This window comes from Eretmochelys imbricata, chromosome 18 (assembly GCF_965152235.1).
Source record: "Eretmochelys imbricata isolate rEreImb1 chromosome 18, rEreImb1.hap1, whole genome shotgun sequence".
NCBI lineage: Eukaryota > Metazoa > Chordata > Testudines > Cheloniidae > Eretmochelys > Eretmochelys imbricata.
This window is the reverse complement of record NC_135589.1, coordinates 9,994,023-10,013,090: the sequence shown is the minus strand read 5'-3', so window position 1 is coordinate 10,013,090 and position 19,068 is coordinate 9,994,023. Positions and strand designations below refer to the sequence as shown.

Sequence of the window (19,068 nt, the reverse complement as noted above, 5' to 3'; positions counted from 1 at the left end):
AATTTGGTAACAAATCAACCTTTAGAAAACCAATTTAGTGAATTAAATAGGTGCAAGTTTGTGTGTAAACCAGCTCTAAGTCCCTCTCGTTACTGAGTGCTCAATGCCTATTGAAGTAAATGGGAGAAGCTTCACTGGATGTTGGGTCAGGCCTTAAATTCACCCAAGACATCCTAAAATATATTATCTGGTCTAAGTTTGGCCCTAAAATATTTGACGACCTTTTAAATATATTTGTGCATTTTCAAAATGGCTGATGACTAAATCGGTTCTTCTCAATGTATCTAGCCTCTCTTTGCTGGAAATTCTTCAGTAACCGTAGTGTGGGAAAATTCACTAGAAACAAGCTGTTTTTCCCTGTGGCCCATACCCAGGGATCAACTTCCAGATGACAGCTTTGATTGCAGCATGTTTGGATATGGATGACTGCTACTTGTGTTCTCTTGAATGATCCCAAATGCTGGAATTTAGGAGCTAAATTCACACCCTTGAGAAACTGTAACATTGCATTGGCAGGATATCACAAGCTGTCACATCGCCCTTGGACGCTCGTTTATGGTAGTTTTGCTAGGAATTCAAAGAGCACTTTGGATGTTAATGAAATCCCCAGTCCAAAGCTCGACTGTTCCTAGTTAGTGATTTTATTGCTAAATAATTTACAGAGCCTGTCCTTGCCAATTTTCGTAAGGGAAACATTTAAAGTATGCAAAACATTTTGTCTTCCTGAAGCAGCTGCTCATTTGGGATGGAGAATAATCCAGTGTGCCCCCTCTTCTCTCCCCCTCCCCCGCCAGTATATATCCCTCAAAAGTTGAAGTACAAAAGTGGCATGTGTACTGTACAAAGAAACTAACTTTCAAGATGTTTTAGAGCAGTGGTTTTCAACCTGTTCATCATTGTAGGCCACAGGTTGAAAACCACAGCACCCCCCGACTCCCCTTCAAAAAACCATGCCCAAAATCCCCTATGCTCAGCACACCCACCCAGAGAGGGGCCAGGAACAGAGCCCTGGGCGCAGGTCTGGCAGCCAGACCCTGGACCCTGGGACCAGGCAGCAGCCAGACCCGGATTCGAGTGCTGCCATGCGGGGTGTGGATGGGCAGCTGGGACTCCCAGCGCTGGGCCAGGAGCAGAGCAGCTGGAATGGGCCAGTATCCAGGACCCACAAAGGGGGGCCAGGAGCAGAGCCCTACCTAAAACTCATGGGTGCTACAGAACCCCGGCAAACCCCTAATTCCCAGTGCCCCCCAACCTACCCACTCTCCTGCCCTCTGGCACTCAGAAGTGCTGGTGCAGGCTGCAAGACAGTGTCTCCCTCTCAGCCAGCCCCGCCCCCTGCCAGCCCAGAACACATGCGGCCCACAAGCTGTGGGCTGAGAACCACTGCTTTCAAGAGATTGACAACTAAATCTTCAGTGGGTCTTTGCTGGCATATTTTTTCTCTTGTTCTCCATATTGTAAATAATGATGACTGGCAAATCCATCCAATCTACCCACCCACTTGTGTCACTGAGGCCAAGAATTTAGCAACATTCAAGCAGGGAAGGGACCTTTCTATGGCTAGCAAGTGTATCCGGAGGTATAAAAGTTAATATTTAAAAAAAAAAAAGCTCATAAGGCATATAAAACCTCCTGGTTCAGGGTTTAAGCCAATCTCTGACTCTTCAGGGTTAGGATCAGACCTTAATGGAGGGACAGATTATGCCACATCTACTCTTGGGTGGTTATTTGTAAGTTCCTCTGAACCAGCTGGTGCAGGCCGCTGCTGGAGACAGGATACTGGGCTAGAGGGACCATAGATCTGATCTTGTCTATCCAGGCCTCGTTCATCACGGTGGTTCCTGAGAGCCATATAAAGATTATCACCACCAAAATAGGTCTGTGGTCTCATTTCTTGTCAGTGGGACTCTTTTTGTTTACTTTTCCTTTCTCATTAATCTCTTCTTCGTCTTCCTCCCATAGAGATTCTCCATCTCCCCACTCAGATCATCTCATACCCAGGAACTCAGTTTTGAAAACGTTAAGATCACATCCTTTCCTCCCTCCCCCTTTTCTGTCCAGTTTCCCCTCCTCACTGCCCTTCCTGCTGCTGTTAATGAATTGCTGCAGATGCATGCCAGTTCACTGTCACCCCCCTGAGTGACAGTCCCTAGTGTCTATTCCACCCACCTCCATCTGGGAGCATCTCCTCTTCTCTCTCAGCAATCTGGGACAGGAACTTCCAGAAACCAGCTGTTTGACTGTCATCTTGAGCTCTGGAAACCTGCTGCTGTGGAATTACTGGTGCCCCTCCTGACCTGACATGCCTGCTAGAAACAAAGAAGGGAGGTTTGGGGGGTTTTTTAGATCACTCAAGTGCATTTCCAAACGAGCCTTGAATGCAAAGAGATTCAAGCATGTAAAAAAAATGTAATTACAGATATGTATATCAGTATTACATGCGGTTTTCTGAAGAGCAAATATCCTTCTACTTAAGCTTCCAGTGAGTGGGGAAGGGAAAAACTTTAGCTTGCAAATAAGAATCTAATTTTAGTGCCAGAGTTTTTGAATTTCCATCCTTTTTATTGTATGTTCTTTTAAGTCTACATCCACCCACAGCCTTGGTTCTTCCCAGCCTCGAGTGAACTGTGCATAGCTGTGTTTCTAGTATCAAACTCTCTGTATGAAACCATGTTGCCTACAATATTTTTAGAAAATAAAACTTTATTCAGGCTCAGGAAGATGATTGATATGCAGCACATGCACATATGCGAGCAAGTCTGTGATGAAAGGTGCATTGAGAGAGTAAGCAGAAACAGAATAATGTGGGATAGAGACTGCTTTTTGAACAAAACATATATTTAGAGTCTAGAACAAAGACTCCACAATGCATGGGTAATATGGATGCTGAGCTGGATAATTTTTGTCTAGTATACAAAAGATTTCAGTGGTTTTTTTTTTAACACGTGTTTTGTGACTAATATAGATTGTGATTTTTTGGCTCCAAGGCTGAGAGTTTAGTGAATGCAGCACTGGATTTGGAGTTGCGAAACCTGGGTTCTGTCCCTGACTCCGACGCTGACCTGCTGTGACGTCTTGGGCAAGTCACTTCCCTTTCCCGTGCTGCTTTTCCCCTCCCCTCCTTTGTCTGTCTTGTCTACTTAGGCTGTGAATTCTTTGGGGCAACGATTGTGTGTGTGTGTGTGTACAGCACCTAACATAATGTGGTCCTCGTCTCAGCTGGTGCCTCTTGGTTTTACAGTAACGTAAATAATTAATCATGCTCTGCACCTCTGGGATCCGTTATCATCGGTAGTCATCCTAAAATCAAATCTTCTTTCCCAGTCCAGCCGCACAGGTTTAAAATAAAAATGCACAGCTGTCAGCATTCTTTATAACTGGCACCCAGCGAAAAAGGCCATTGCAATTTGATGAGATACCTTGAAAGGATCATTTACTGCACAGTTTAATTAGAATCAGTTTCATAGATACATCTGTAAAATTAACGGGGGGGGGGTGACAAAACCAAAGGACTTGTCTATATGGAGAAATTGACCAGCACAGCTATAGCCAAATAATTAGTCCAGTCAATTTCCCCACTCAGACAAGTCCAAAATCAAAGGAACCATCCACTCTTTTTTAGTAAAAGCTGGAAACTGCTATCAGGCATCATAGAGGTATCTAGAGAAGTACAATCTATGTTGTATATTTCCTTAGGAATTCCCTGTGCCTTTCCATGGTTGGATGCATCTCTCCTTCTCCATCTCCTGTTGTAATGACCCTTTTCAAACAATCAATAGATTTGTGTGGCTTATAAAGATTACCCTAACATGAGAAGACAATGGCAGGCCTGCCTGCTGTAATAAGCGTATCGTCTTTGTCTTCTGGTAGCCGAGGCCCCGCTCTGCCTAGAAAGGAGGCTGTGTTATGCCCAAAGCTTTGGGCATAAATCAATGCGTAGATCATGAGATGGGTACCATCAAACACAAATGAAATGAAATGTGAAGAAGGTCCTGGTGGGGTTAGGAAGGGCCCAAAGCAGTGATGTGCTGGAGAGGACTCTTGGGAGCAAGCCCCTCTTAAAAATGTTACTACCAACTCCAACCCAGCATGGTCTAGTGAGTAGGGTACTGGACTGGGAGTCAGGTGACCTGGGTTCTATTCGTGCCTTTGGCACTGAACTTGGATGACCCGAAGCAAGACTCTTCCCTCTAATTGCCTCTGTTTCCTTTCCGCTTCATCTCTCTTGTCTTTAAGACTATAAGCTCTTTCTGACTGTCTCACTAGTTGTTTGTATGGCACCTCCCACAGTGGGGCCCTGATTTCAGTTAGGGTCTCTAGGAGCCACCACAGTACAAATAATAAATTGAAGGTGAGCATAATTCCTCTGCCTCAGATGGAGTCACCTCTATCTATGTCAGCTCATCCCAGCTGTCATCTCCAGAGCTCTTAACATTGCTTCTAGCAAAGGCAAACATTTTGCTTCCAGACCAGATTGCACCAAGTGCCAGGTCCAGAGGCCTTCTCCTCTCCTCTAAGAAGGTCTTTGCCCTGCCCCTGTCTGAAATGCCACAAGATGAACTTTGTAACTCTATCATCAGTAAACACCATACAGTTTTCAGGAACAAAGCATAAATATTTCCAGCCAGTTGCACTTGGTATCATCAGTTGGTTTCCCAAATGTTTTTGTTTAAATGAAAGGAAGAAACAAACTAATACATTTCCTAGTTCTTTAACGCTTTTGCCCATGGGCGTGATTCAAAGTCAATGGGAGTCTTTCTACTGACAGGTATCTGATGAAGTGAGCTGTAGCTCACGAAAGCTCATGCTCAAATAAACTGGTTAGTCTCTAAGGTGCCACAAGTACTCCTTTTCTTTTTGCGAATACAGACTAACACGGCTGTTACTCTGAAATCTACTGACTTTAGTGGCCCTTAGATGGCGCACAGCAAGCATCTGTACCCCAGTATACTGAGCATAAAGGAAAGCGGGGTGTCCGGGATTTAAAATATTGGCAGTACGTTGTTGGTAACGGTGGCATTGGAATTTAGGACTTTTTGGAGGGTGGTGGAAATTGTGAAAAGTTTTGCACTGGCCCTGCCCATTTCTGAAGAGTGGCAGATGCTGTTTCTCATGTGTTCATTTGCAGAACGTTTGACACCAGGCACCGATGCAGCTACGTGTTCAAGACCCGGGGTGGGTGGGGGGGTTGGTTAGCAGGGGTTGCTCATCACTCTTGTGGTGGCAGAGATCTGTCTAGGTGCGTGCCACCTAGTTACCTTTGACCTGCAGGACCAAGGAATTGCGTTTTCTGTCTGTGTGGTGCTGCATTGCAATGTTATAACACTCCGGATGGGGGGGGCGTGATTGCAACACATGTAGACATATCCAAGGTAGTTTTAATCTAGCTAGTACACGTACCTGTAGCAATGAAGCCAGGGCACCACAGGCTTCCACATGGGCTAGCGCCCAGGTAAGCACCCAGGATTGTGGGCAGGCTTTTCTAGCCTGTGTGGAAGCTGGTGCATCTGTGGCTTCGCTGCATTGGTACTTGGGCCAACTAGATTAAAGGTGGATGTGGGCAGTACTTCCGCCAGATAGAGCCCTGAGTGTTTGGTACCTCTGCATCTGGGAGAGGAAAGCAGCATGCCTCTTCACGCACACAATCCGGTTTAATCCACTCTATATGGTCCCAATCCTGCAAACTGCCTGGCGCCCTCAAGTCCCTAGGACGCCACCGCTCGCTGGGATTGTGGGTCCTGTTTTAACAAGGCACCCCCTTGTGGAGGTGAATGGTACCCTGACTCTCTGAGAGTTTCCTGATTGCGGCCTGCGGATTGCTACGTTGCCTTCTCCTATTAGTGCAGGGCCGGTCTCATTTGGTGTAGGGACTGAGGAGGGGGACACGAATGCTTGCCAATGAGACTCCAAGGACAGCAGTTGAGCAAACATTTCAGTTTCTCTGTATGTGATACACACCTGCGCCTGCAGTTGTGTCTCTTGCACCGAGAACTGGTTTGTTTTCAGGGAAGGCAGGATATGGTGTTTTCTGGCGAAAAATATGTCGTGATGGCAGATCTGACTCGCTGTCGGGTAACAGGTAGAATAGTTTGCTTCTGGCTAATTACTTGCAGCCTGCTACTTAGCAGGACAGTAGAGTGGTGTTACGGCCACAAAGCATGTTTATACATTTCAGGTCTAGCTTAGCAAATGTAAGAGTTTTGGTTCTATCACCGCTAGTGATTGGGATTTTAACTGAGGACTTCATGAACCTCTACAGGCAGAGCTAAAGGGCTGAGTCTCCAAGGCGGGAGCTGTAGCATGCTTGTTTCCTCTGTGGATCAGGCGCCGAGGGTGATGCGTGGACAGAACAGTGGGTTACACAGGTGTAATGAAGGGGGAGAAGTGATGCCACACGAAGCAACCTGAGGCCGGAGAAAATTATCTCCTACCTATAGCCTAGTTCTCGGTTGGAACAGAGCAAATGGGCATTTTTTAAAATCTTTTCAAAGTGAATGTAGCGCTGGTTGAAAGGTGCTGGCCTGTTTAAGTTCTGGGATGGCAGGCAGAGTCCATCAGAACAACAGAAGACTTCAGGTGAGGAAGGGCCACAAGACCCAGGACTTGATCAAGCATGCGGGACTCAGAATGCAAAGCCTGGGATGGGGTGCGGGTCATAGGGTCAGAAGGAGGGGACCGCAGCCAGCACTGCAGACTCATCCCTTATACCCACAACACAATTGGTAGTGACAGCGTAAGTGTGAGCCTCCCATCCGTGTGCCAAAACCCCACCATGGAGGGACCACCTCAGTCCTGGGGTTTCGTCTGAGTGCACCCAGATAAGATTGCCAATTAGTGCTAGTTTTGCGCAGGCTTGGGGGTGGCTGAATGGAGACCTGCCAGACTCATCACACACAGGCCACCCAGAAACCACCTGATGTTAATGGCCTTTTGTCACTACTGACCTGGGGGGGATTTTAACCTCCTCACCAAGAGGTGAAAGGTTCGGGGGTGGGGGGTGGATTTTCAAAGGCCCAAGTGGCATTTAGTTAATGGGAGTTAGGCTCCTAGCGCCACTTAGTACCTCGTTACCATGCAGTTTCCCTGGAAATAAAATGCCCTTGATTTGCAAGGATAGCCCAGCTTAATTAAATGCTAGTGGGAAAGGCAGCAAGGGTGAGACTTTGTAATGACCAGAATGGGTTGAGAATTGGGCATTTTGAATTCCAGGGGCCAGCGTTCTCTGAGTTACACTGGTGTAAATCTGAAGGGGACCACTGAGGTGGTTGGAGTTACTCCAGTTTCACTCCAGAATCTGCCCCCTAGTTGGGAGTTTTGCTCCTGGAAATGTGTTGCAAGCAAAACATTCTCTGTGTCTCCAGGAGGAGGGAGTTTTGCTTTGCAGCTGGGCAGACCCATTGAGTAGATCTCTGTTTACGAGTTTGCACTGTTGTAATTGGATTGTTATTAGATGAAAAGATCTGGCTTTATTAATGCTAATCAGGGAGCTGGTGAACTTTCTCACTTGAGTGCTGCCAATCGCTGTGTTAATGCCCCATTGATAGGTCCCCAGAGGCTGGGGTTCAGTTGTTAAGGACACCGGAGGCTTCAGTCACAAGACTGGCAAGCCTGCTGTTAAAATATGCAAACTCTCAGGTGGAGCCAGCCTCTGTCAAGCGTTCCATTGTGTCCCGGGCAAGCGAAATAGCCACTTCATCTGCACGAGTTGTCAGGTGATACTGGCCCTCCGGAGCGTGTCTAGTAAATCCCCCACTTCTGTGTTCCAGGCACTGATTCAGCCAGTGGTAGGTTCTTCTTTTTCACAGATTCAAAGGCCAGAAGGGACCACTGTGAACATGTAGTCTGACCTCCTGTATCACAGGCCAGAGAACTGCCCCAAATAATTCCAGGAGCAGATCTTTTAGAAAAACATCCAATCTTGATTTAAAAATTGTCAGTGATAGAGACATTACCATGATCCTGGTAAATTGTTCTACTGGTTAATTACTGTTAAAAATGTTTCAGAGTAGCAGCTGTGTTAGTCTGTATCCGCAAAAAGAACAGGAGGACTTGTGGCACCTTAGAGACAAACCAATTTATTTGAGTATAAGCTTTTGTGGGCTAAAACCCACTTCATCGGATGCATAGAATGGAACATATAGTAAGAAGATAAATTGGTTAGTCTCTCTAAGGTGCCACAAGTACTCCTCTTCTTTTTAAGAAGATATATACACACATACAGAGAAGGTGGAAGTTGCCATACAAACTGTGAGAGGCTAATTAAGATGAGATTATCAGCAGGAGGAAAAAAAAAACTTTTGTAGTGATAATCAAGATGGCCCATTTAGACAGTTGACAAGAAAGGTGTGAGGATACTTAACATAGGGAAATAGATTCAATTTGTGTAATGACCCAGCCACTCCCACTATGCCTTATTTCAGGTCTGAATTTGTCTAGCTTTAGCTTCCAGCCATTCGATCGTGTTATACCTTTCTCTGCTAGATTGAAGAGCCCATTGTTAAATATTGGTTCCCCACATTGATCCTTATAGACTGTAATCAAGTCACCCTTTAATCTTAGAATCATAGAACCACAGGGTTAGAAGGGACCGCAAGGATCATCTAGTCTAACCCCCTGCCAACATGCAGGACTTTTTCTTTAAGCTAAATAGATAAACTCAAGGAGCTCAATCACTATAAAGCAGGTTGTCTAATCCTTTTATCATTCTTGTGGCTCTTCTCTGAAGCCTCTCAAATTTTTCAACACGCTTCATGAATTGTGGACACCAGAACTGGACACAGGATTCCAGCAGCACTTCCACCAGTGCCAAATACAGAAGTCAAAAAACTTGTCTACTCTTACTCAAGATTCCCCTGTGCATGCATCCAAGGACCACATTAACCCTTTTGGTCACAGTGTTGCATTGGAAACAGATTATCCACCATGGCCTCCAAATCTTTTTCAGAGTCACTACTTCCCAGGATAGAGTCCCCCATCTTGTAAGTATGGCCCACATTCTTTGCTCCTAGAGGTACACATTTATTTCGCAAAAAGAAAAGGAGGACTTAAGTCCTCCTTTTCTTTTTGCGAATACAGACTAACACAGCTGTTACTCTGAAACCTGTATTTATATTTTGCCGTATTAAAACGCACATTGTTTGCTTGTGCCCAGTTGACCAAGCGATCCCAATCACTGAGTGACCTATCCTCTCCATTTATTTACCACTCCCCCAATTTTTGTGCACCTACAAAGTTTATCAGGGACGATTTTGTTTTCTTCGAGGTCATTGATAGAAATAGTGTAGGGCCTAGAAAAGAGCCATGTGGGCCCCACTAAAACACACCCTCTTGATAAAGATTCCCTGTTTACTGTTACAGTAGACCCACAGTTGCGAACACCTCGGGAATGGAGGTTGTTCGTAACGCTGAACAAAACGTGATGGTGGTTCTTTCAAAAGTTTACATCTGAACATTGACTTAATACAGCTTTGAAACTTTACTATGCAGAAGAAAGATGCTGCTTTCCCTTTCTTTATTTATATTTTGTAGTTTACGTTTAACATAGCACTGTACTGTATTTCCAGGCGGTTTTGTTGGTTTTTTTTGCCTCTGCTGCTGCCTGATTGCATACTTCCAGTTCCCAGTGAGGGGTGTGGTTGACTGGTCAATTTGTAGGTCTGGTGTTCGTATCTCTGAGGTTCTGCTGTACATTTTGAGACCAATCAGCCAGGTTTTTAATACATTTAATGTGTGCCATGCTAAGTTTATATCTGTTTTTTAATCAAAATGTTGTGTGGTATCAAGTCAAATGCCTTACAGAAGTCTTAGTATAATATATCAACGCTAGCACTTTTATCAGCCAAACTTGTAATCTCATAGAAAAAATATCAAGTTAGCTTGACAGGATCTACTTTCCATAAACCATGCTGATTTGTATTAATTTATATTGCCCTCCTTTAATTCTTTATTAAACGAGTCCTGTATCAGCCACTCCGTTATCTTGCCTGGGATCGATGTCATGCTGACAGGCCTATAATTAGCCGAGTCATCCCATTTATCCTTTGAAAGAAAACTAATGTGCCAATATTTAAAGTCTTTTGGAACTTCCCCATTGTTCCAAGACTTATGGAAAATCAGCATTAACTGTCCAATGAGTTCCTTGGCCAGCTCTCTGAAAATTCTTTTATATGCAAGTGTTCAGGCCCTGCTGATTTTAAAATGTCTACCTTTAATGGCTGATGTTTAACATGCTTCTGATATACTAGTGGAATAGAAAGTGTTATCGTATGATGAGACTAAACCATGTGTTACGTACATGCCTCTTGGCTTGGTTTTGTTGTGGGGAGCAAAATGCTTCCTTCTGAAGTGACATTCTGTTTAATTCCTCAATATGTGTAGCGAGTCAGGCTTGCTTCTGGGTTAAGTCGGCAGAAACTCAGGTGCAAGAGCTGGGCAGAAAGTCTGCCTGGATAGACTGCCTGATCTGTCACAGCGGGACAAGGGCACGTGCAAACTCTGCTCTGTCTGGAGGACCAGAAGTGAAAGTGGGCAGTTCTTGCAGGCTCCATGTGTCATCAGTGCACTCCCCTGGGAGTGGATCATCCTGGGACACACCTGCCCCATGCAGATACTAGAGTGTGTAGTTTGTCAGTGAGGCTGGCTCAAGCTGGATAGATTGACATGTATGGTTCCTTGTTCCACATTGTATAGTGACATTGTAGTTCAGTGGGGGACAAAGAGACAGGACCCCTGGGTTCTACCATCCCACTCGGACACTGACTCTCTGTAAGACTCCTCTCTGCTTTATTTAGCCCATCAGTAGAGCCCTGCGTTCCGCATCCAATCCACAGGCCATGTTTGTGGATATAAAGCGGATGTCCACAGATGTGCAGGTCGATAAGTACAATTAGTATTACGTTGGGGCTGCTTCCTCTTTAAAGATGTGGATCAGTAAGAAGGCCAGGGTCTCTGGTCTGAATAAAATCCCTTGAAATATTTCTTGCACGTTTTATTCCTATATGTAACACGTGGATATTTATGGTTTGGAATCAACTCTTCAAAACCATATGAACTAGCAACACTCCTCTCGCTCGGCCTAAGGAAACCAAATTGCTTCTGTGCTGCCCACAGAGGCACCATTTATCAGGGCCCATTATTTACTCTGGGGAGCGAATGCGCAGTATAAATGTAGTCAAACGCTGGTTTAGACAGGGGTTTTCTGTTGTCATGACTAAAGTTGGGTCTGAAGAGCAAAGTCCAGCAGTTTAAACTTGGGACAAATGTCTGCTTTTGGAGGGGTTTTGATTGTCCTACGAGAGCCAAAGGAATCCAGGTTCTGGGTTGGTGATCAGAGCAGCGTGTGCCTCTCTCTGTCTTGCCCTCTCAAGGCCAGCAAGAGGACTAGATAAGGAGCTGGAGGCTCCGAGCGGGATCAGACAGCCCTTTGGAAACACGGGGCGGGTCTGCTCCCTGGAAAGCTGCTTTCTAGAGACCAGGTGGGCTGAGCAATGGCACAGTGTTGGTACCTCATGACAGGCTGATATCACAGGGTTATCCTTTTAACGCTGTTGGCCAGATGGTCTGGTCCTTGAACAGGAGGGGCAGGCAGGGAGGGGAGAGAAGCCGCCTTTTTCCCCCTCTGTACTCCCTGTCCAGGGGCCAGCCACATCTTCAGTCCTCGCACTCCCTCCCCCTTTCCCCTACCCTGTGCTTTGGCCACCTCAAGTGGATTAGGGAGAAAGAGAAGTGCTGTAGGTGCACCTAACTGGATGCAAAAGGAGCACACCCTCAAAGATTCAGCCGGAGCTCTGGGAGGCCTGGGGCCGCCGGCACTCCCCGCGGTGCAGCGTGGTTCTGCACCAGCTGCCTGTTTCGCTGAAAGCTGGTGGTGCACTTCGGTGCAGCTCTGTGGAGGCCACGCACAGTTTCCGGCCGCAGAGAATTTGGCCTAAGATTTGCACAGACGAAGGTCTCGGCAAGAGCCCGGAGTTAGTCTACCCTTGCCAGAGCCGGCTGTCAGCGGAGGAGGGAGATTTGGCAGGTCAATGGATTTTCAAAAGAAGCAGGCGACGCAGGTATAATCTCTCCCTGGGTGACCAGAGGTGACCGCTTTGAAGCCGCAAACAAAATGTCCTTCCCGTTCCCCACCATGTACATTTTTTTAAAGAAAACCCACCCTCCTTTTTCCCCCCTCCCAACTGTCCTTGTTCGGCTCTTATCTTCCCTTCATGTCTTGTTTCCACAGCGGTGCTGTGGTGAGGGGTAGATACAGCACTTCAGTGCCCTTTTTAATCGGGGACTCCACTCCGGCAGTCCAATGGTGGCAGAAAGCTGGCTGGTCTAAAAATGCCGGTTTGGCAGGCACCGCACGGCACCTAAATACAGGGGACTGTAGAGTTTTAACTTCTGGCTCCACTGGTCTTCATGGCAACATTGTTATTGGTGGAGTCGGCGCTGGAAGATTTTTCGGCTGTGCTCTTGAATATGCTCATTGATTCCTGTTTTATGTTCGTGCTGCTGTTCTAGGAGTGACCCTGGGTCAAACTGGAGTTTGAAAACATGCCCTGTTGAAAGTACGACTGCTTGTTTGGAGGGGTTATTTACTCCATATATATATTGCTTAAAAAAAAAAAATATTTTCAAAGACTTAGGTGGGGCGAACCCAGTGGGTGTAAGGATAATGGAAAGTGAGGGCAAGTAGGTCCTAAGAACAGTAGAGCATAATGCATTTCTGAGTGCGGTGTCTCTGAATATTTCATCTGTAACCAGCAGTGATGCGAGTCTCGTCTTGTATTACATACCCCTTTTAAACAGCAGTAAGCATCTTCGCTGTTCTCTCTCCGTATTGCTGTGATAATGGTTCAGAAACTAGCCCCCTACAGTATTGTCTGGGATTCCATTATTCAGCTGAGGAACAGATCTGCTCCCGTGTATCACGTTAACCTTTCGATGTATGAGGCTCGCTCTCTCTCCTCCCCCACCTGCATACACACTTGCAATATTTATGACAATGGATGCAGTACAACGCTCCGGCAAGCTGTATTTGGCATCCGTCACAGCCCAAAATGCATCATTTTACAGCAGTTTGTCATAATGGCTTCTCATGAGTCTCTTTAAAGATGCATATTTTGTAAATGGCCTATGGAGGATACTTCATCTCTGTTGCCTTGACTCTTAGAGATGCTTCTGGATAGCATTTGGTTGGGTTTTAGTTGGCCACGAAATGGTTCTCAATAGAAGCAGCTGTTTTTCTAGAGCCAATCAGAACCTCCTTTCCTGTACACACATGAACTATGCAAAAAAAAAAATTAATGGAGTTTAACTCGCAAGGACTATTTCTGAACTTGCTTTGTTAACGTTTCAGGATCCTTGCCCTCTGCTTCCATACTTGTAGGGATAGTACTTTAAGGGGCTAGTGATGGTTAGTAATTAATATAGAAGAATTAGATACAGACAACAAGGATTGAAAGCTTTAAAACTTTGGTTTTTCCCATAAATGAAAGGAGATACCCCCCCGCCCCAAGATCTCTCAAAACACCTTTGCTAAGATTTCTTGGGCAGAGTTTGAGCACATGGGTGAATGTAAGCAGAACCTGCTCGCAGTGAACTTAGATACAGTGAAACTCAGTGGAGTAGATCAAGAGTTGAAGGCAACATCTACTGAGAACCGGCTGAGCAATTGCTTTCTCTAGATATTGTGGCTATAGCAAAAATCATTAAGGAACAGCAGGGGCCTTAAATTAGCAGAATTTAGAGGTAATGGTCAAGATTTTTTTAAATGATGGATGATTTTGGGGTAACCAGTCTGAGAAATCTTAAAGCACCCTGATTTCCAGAAGGTAGGTCCTCAGCCCTTTCTGAAAATCCGACCCTTTTTTCAAGCTGCTTTAAGTCTGGCATCCAAAAATAAAGACGCCCCAAATCACCCATCAGCCTTGAAAATCTTTGCTAGTGCTTCTCCAAGGGCTGAAATTTCCTCTCTGATCATGGCTATAAGAACTGGCAAAGGAACAGAATAGAAACAAGTTACTGGCGGGAGCTCTCTGAGCTCCCTTCTACTGGTTCCATCCCTCCTCTGAAAAATTCTGGCGTCAAGGGTGCATTTGCTCCACCACATTCATCTTTTTAAACCTATGGAGTAGCCCCTGGGTGACCGTCCAAAATATCTTCAGTGCTTTGCAGTGTGCAGATTGCAATCTCCCTTATCAAATTACAGTGAAGCATTTCTATGGAGAATACAATTGACTTCACTGCCACTGCACTTCACCTGTGCCTCTGGCACCATGTATCTAAGCAGGACGAACAGGTTAACCTGGGGGTGCTGTGGTCCCACTCAGTGGCATTGTGGGGGCTTGAGAGTTGCATGCACAACGCCAGTGCTGGGTTCTTTTCACCAGCCAGGTTTCGGTTGTCAAACTGCCCGAGCGACTGAAAACCTGCCAGAGCCGAAGAGAGCAGCTAGTCACTTCCTCAAATTGTGTTCTCTCTTCCTCCAGTGCTGTTACGAGAAGAAGTGACCCAGCTTCAAGAGGAGGTTCACCTGCTCCGACAAATGAAGGAAATGCTAACAAAAGATCTGGAGGAGACACATGGCGGCAAGTCGACAGAGGTTCTCTCCGCCACTGAGCTCAAACTCCAACTGGCCCAGAAAGAGCAAGAGCTAGCGCGAGCCAAAGAAGCCCTACAGGGTAAGCGTTAAACTTTCCCTTTGTCTTTGTGCCCAGGTCTTTCTGTGTCCTGTTGTCTGCGCGTGGCTCTGTCACAGGATCTGTGCTTTACACACTGTCTCTCTCCTCCCTTCTCTTTCTCCCTCCCTCTGTCTGTCTCACATCCTGAGAATCGTCCACAATATTTACCAAAGAGGAACAAAAAGTTGCCCTTTTCATTCTGATCACAGGGTTTATAGTCACCCCAGAGCCTCCTGCCTTTATCTGCTGGGGTCAGAAGCAACCGGGCTGCTTCTTAAGGGCCTTCTAGTTTAGGGTGAAAGGGAAGTTGTTTATAAGGGCCCAGGTGAAATGATTTCACTCCCACCAAAATTCTGTCCCATGCTTCCAGACTTAGCCCGATAGACAGGCCTGAATTTCTCTGCTATATAGTGAACATTCACTGAGCCTTCTGCAGCCTCTCCAGCAGAGAGCTTTCTCCTTGAAATGGATGGTGTCCCAATGACATTTATCCGTGTGTGCGCCTGTCTGCATCCCACCCCCAATGCCCTGTTTCAGCATTACATGATGGGCGTAGCCATGAATGCCAGTGAATGTCAGGAAAGCTGCAAAGACTTAACAAATTATGCACTGATGCCTTGAGTTTCAACCAGGGCTTGGTGAAGTGATGGGTGCAAAGGGGCGGGGGGGCACTGGAAGGGGAGGGGCTGAATCCAGCTTAGCTGAATCCCTCAGGCTTAGTTTTCTGTTTCCCTGGGTTGAAATAAATCATTCTGCTTTCTTATTTCCTTAGTTGTTTTTTTCTTCCAGACTTTTGCCTTGCTTTGTCTCTTTTGAGATGGAAACTGGCGAGTGTGTACGTGCGTGTGTGTGAGACTGACTTGGGTGGCTGGTGACCCATCCTAGCAGAACTGAGGTTTTCTTAATAGAGCTGGCTACGATTCCTCCTCTTGACAGGTTGTTCAGGACGTTGTACCTTTATTTGTGTCTCTAACCACTGTAGATTTTGGTGATTTTTTTTAAAAAAAAATTACAATACTGTCTGTGAGCACGGTCACCCTGTAAGTTGGACAATGTGCTGCCAATGGCAGAATGACCAGGAATGGCCATGACCAACCTGCATACGAATACAACCGAGGACATGTTGTCGTTCCTTCTCTTGTCCAGAAGATCAGCGTGGTCTCTTTGCAGAGCTGCTCTTTGCCTCCTGTGTGAGGTAATAATGGGATCGAGCTAGCCACAATAGCTACTGCTTTCCAGCTCACAACACTTGTGAGATAGTTTAACCTGGAAAATTATATTATAAATCCCTTCAAGTTTCCTCTTGAAGGTGGCAGTGAACTTGCTCATGGCTTTGCCTTTGTCTCCTGGTGACTTGCATGGCTTGTCTGAGTATTAGAGAGAATGAGCCTATATCTCCAAATGAAAACATTGATAAACTACCACTCCAGTTTACTCAGCTTGTGAACTAGGGCTCAGGGCTAGTGTACGCTTGAAACACTGCTGCAGGACTGTACCTGCTTCACTGTAGCCACTCACTCCAGTCTCCTGTCACTGTAGTTAATCCACCTCCCCGAGAGGTGGCAGCTAGTTGGCAAAAGAATTCTTCCGTAGGCCTAGCGCTGCCTACACGGGTGTTAGATCAACTTAATTGTGTCACTCAAAGGTGTGGGTCTCTCACACCCCTGAGCAACATAGCTGGTTGACTTAACTTTGAGTGCAGACCTGGCCTAAATCCTCTTCTGTGGCTGCTCTAAGCCCTTAGGTAAGGTTGAAATAAAAGATTTTGCATTTGAATTTTCAATACATTGAGCTGCACTGTTAAAGGGGGTGCAGTGTCATTTCTGATCTTGCATAGGCTGTGATGTTAAGAAGCACCAGGTGGGGGGGGAAAAATCTGTCGTTTCTAGATTTGATCCTACTACACACAGGGACGTAAATACTCGGCTCTGAAATTCCCCTTTAAAATTAGACCACTTTGTAAGAAAATATTATTGGTTGAAACAACAGAACTTGTGAGGCTCAAGGCATGCAGTATGGGGATCACTGTCCCTACCAAGGATTTATTGTGTCGTGGTGCTGCTTGGTCCCTTAAGAAGAGTGGTGATGATTTAAATGATGGGCACAAAGTGGCAGTCTAAAGCAGCAGAGGGACCGGCAAGAAGATCTCCTAGGATGTTTTAGCCACTCTAATTCGTGGTGTGAAAACCAGCTCAGGGAAAATACAAGTTGCTCCCTTTAGTTTGAGTTGGATCTCTGGCAGACGTGTCCCCAAAGCAGAGGGACTGAGTGTCATACAGGAAGGTAAGCGGGGGAAAAATGACAGACGTTGAAGAGGAAGAATTAAAAACTCTTGAGGTGACTAAGGGTCTGTCGACACTTGGCGTGGGGTGTGATTCCAAGGTCAAGGGGGTGAGAGTCCAAGATCTGATCGAGCTAGTGCCCAGAAAATAAAATGTAACCACAGCGGTGCAAATGGCAGCCAGAGCAAGCCACCTGAGTTGGTACCCATCCAAGGTGCTAGGTCTGTATTCTGGCAGCTCGCCCCTCCTGCCACTTGCACTGCCTTGGTTACTCTCTATTTTTAGCAAGCCAGCGTGGGTATGTCTCCTCAAGCTGAGAATCACTTCCCAGCCCGAAGTGCAGACATCCCCTATCTTGTCTTGGAGATTTCAAGGTCAAGTGCACAGCGGCTGGCCTTATCCCAGCCGGGGAAGCAAACCAACTCCCTCTGAGTGCCAGAGGTGCAGCTAGGGACACGAAAGCTGAATGCTGTTGCCGAAAGTGCTTTCTACCCAGCTACAAAACGTAGGGGATAAATTGCAGGCAGGTGTAATCTGAATGCAACTGGCATAAAAGGAATTTATGGGCCCCAAGTATGAAAAACTACAATCTGTGGCTGTTGTTGGTTGTTTAGGGGAAAACCAAGCAAGCAGCAGCTGTCAGGCAACATCTGCTAACGCCACCGTATTAGGCCTGTAGGAAAAGAGCAAGAGACGAGTCACACCAGGGATGGATGAATCCCAACTTTCAGACTCCGAAAGATGCTCAAATAATCCCTAACAGCACAGTTACCCCCCCTTTGGCTATGAATATTTTTTTTATTCTTGCGTAGTGTCTTCTTGTTTGAGACACACTTGCAAGCATGAATTAAACCTCACAATACCCCTGTGAGGTTGGGAAGAGTTATCCGTGTTGAGGGGGAAACTGAGGGCGTGTCGGTGCTACGGGCCATAATGTAGATGCTTTCTGCATCGACAAATGGCTGTTTGCATCGAGTTAGCTAATCCACCTCTCTGAGTGGCAGTAGCTATGTCGAAGGAGGAATTTCAACCGAGCCATATCTACACGAGGGACTCGGTCAGCCTAGCTATGGTCCTCGGGAGGGTGAATTTTTCAAAGGCAAGTGGTAACTTCTCCAAGGTCCCTCAATGGATCAGCTCAGAATAGACCCCACAACTGTTATCTCCCAGGCCTCTGCTCCACTGTGTAGATCACACCCTGGAGTAAGCAGGAGCTTTAATAAACTTGAGCTCAAAATGAGCAAAACTTAATTCCAGCAATTTACGAGTCAGAGAACATATATCCTGCAATCATATCTTCATGGCTGGACTCTTACCCTCAGACAGCATGCCAGTGCAGTCAAGAGGGTTCCATGGAGAGTCTGCCTGGATGGACTTGATTTCTAGGATCAGGGGTATTCAGATCCTGTGATCTGCAACTTGCAAGCAATTGACATTATTGATGTTACTAATTTTGTCTCATCTTGGGGGAGGCGAAGAGGAGGAAGGTTACCTATTTGCTGTTATGTTATAACATGGTTCCTGGTATGGCTGTCCTTTATATTAGTGCAGTAATGTTGCCTGTGGTGAAAGTCAGCATTATAATAGTAACCACTGTATCCACCTTTCATTTTGCCTCTAACTCTAAACTCAGAGAAACAATAAGCACATAAGGGCTAGTGACGTATGGACAAGATCAGTTATTTATTCTGCCTCAAGAAACTGCATCTGATCCCGAAGCAGGTACAGCACATAGCCCTAAGGATGCTGGCTAAGCATTGCCATGAATTGCATACCTGGCATGGAGATGCTTACTGGTTGCAAAAGACAGATTGCAAAGATGTGTATGGGACAGAACACTACCCACCGCCTTCAGTGCTCCGCCGTTTATTGCTGCTGTGGTTTTTCACCGGCCTGTTTTGAGCAGATGGATGCAGTCCCTTGCATCAGCAGTGTGTCATGAACCTTGTTAGCACTCTATGTAGAACAAGGTTTCTCAACCTGTGGGTCACGACCTAAAATCGGGTGGCCAGAATGTTTCAAGGGGTCACGGGGTAGCCCTACTCCCGTGGGGCTGGCAGGGCTCAGTTGCCCTGTCTGGGGCATCATGACCTCCGGGTAGAGCCCGGCGCGGATACACA

At 46.1% G+C, this 19,068-nt stretch overlaps 1 protein-coding gene across 2 annotated transcripts in view; it reads left to right on the top strand.

Annotated features, from left to right (window-relative positions):
* Positions 1-19,068, top strand: part of KAZN (kazrin, periplakin interacting protein) — a 393,973-nt gene that overhangs the window by 237,165 nt on the left and 137,740 nt on the right. For both annotated transcript variants that reach the window (XM_077837231.1, XM_077837232.1), the window contains one exon: positions 14,475-14,666. In XM_077837231.1, coding sequence (XP_077693357.1) covers positions 14,475-14,666 — 192 coding nt within the window. The remainder of the gene's footprint in view (positions 1-14,474; positions 14,667-19,068) is intronic.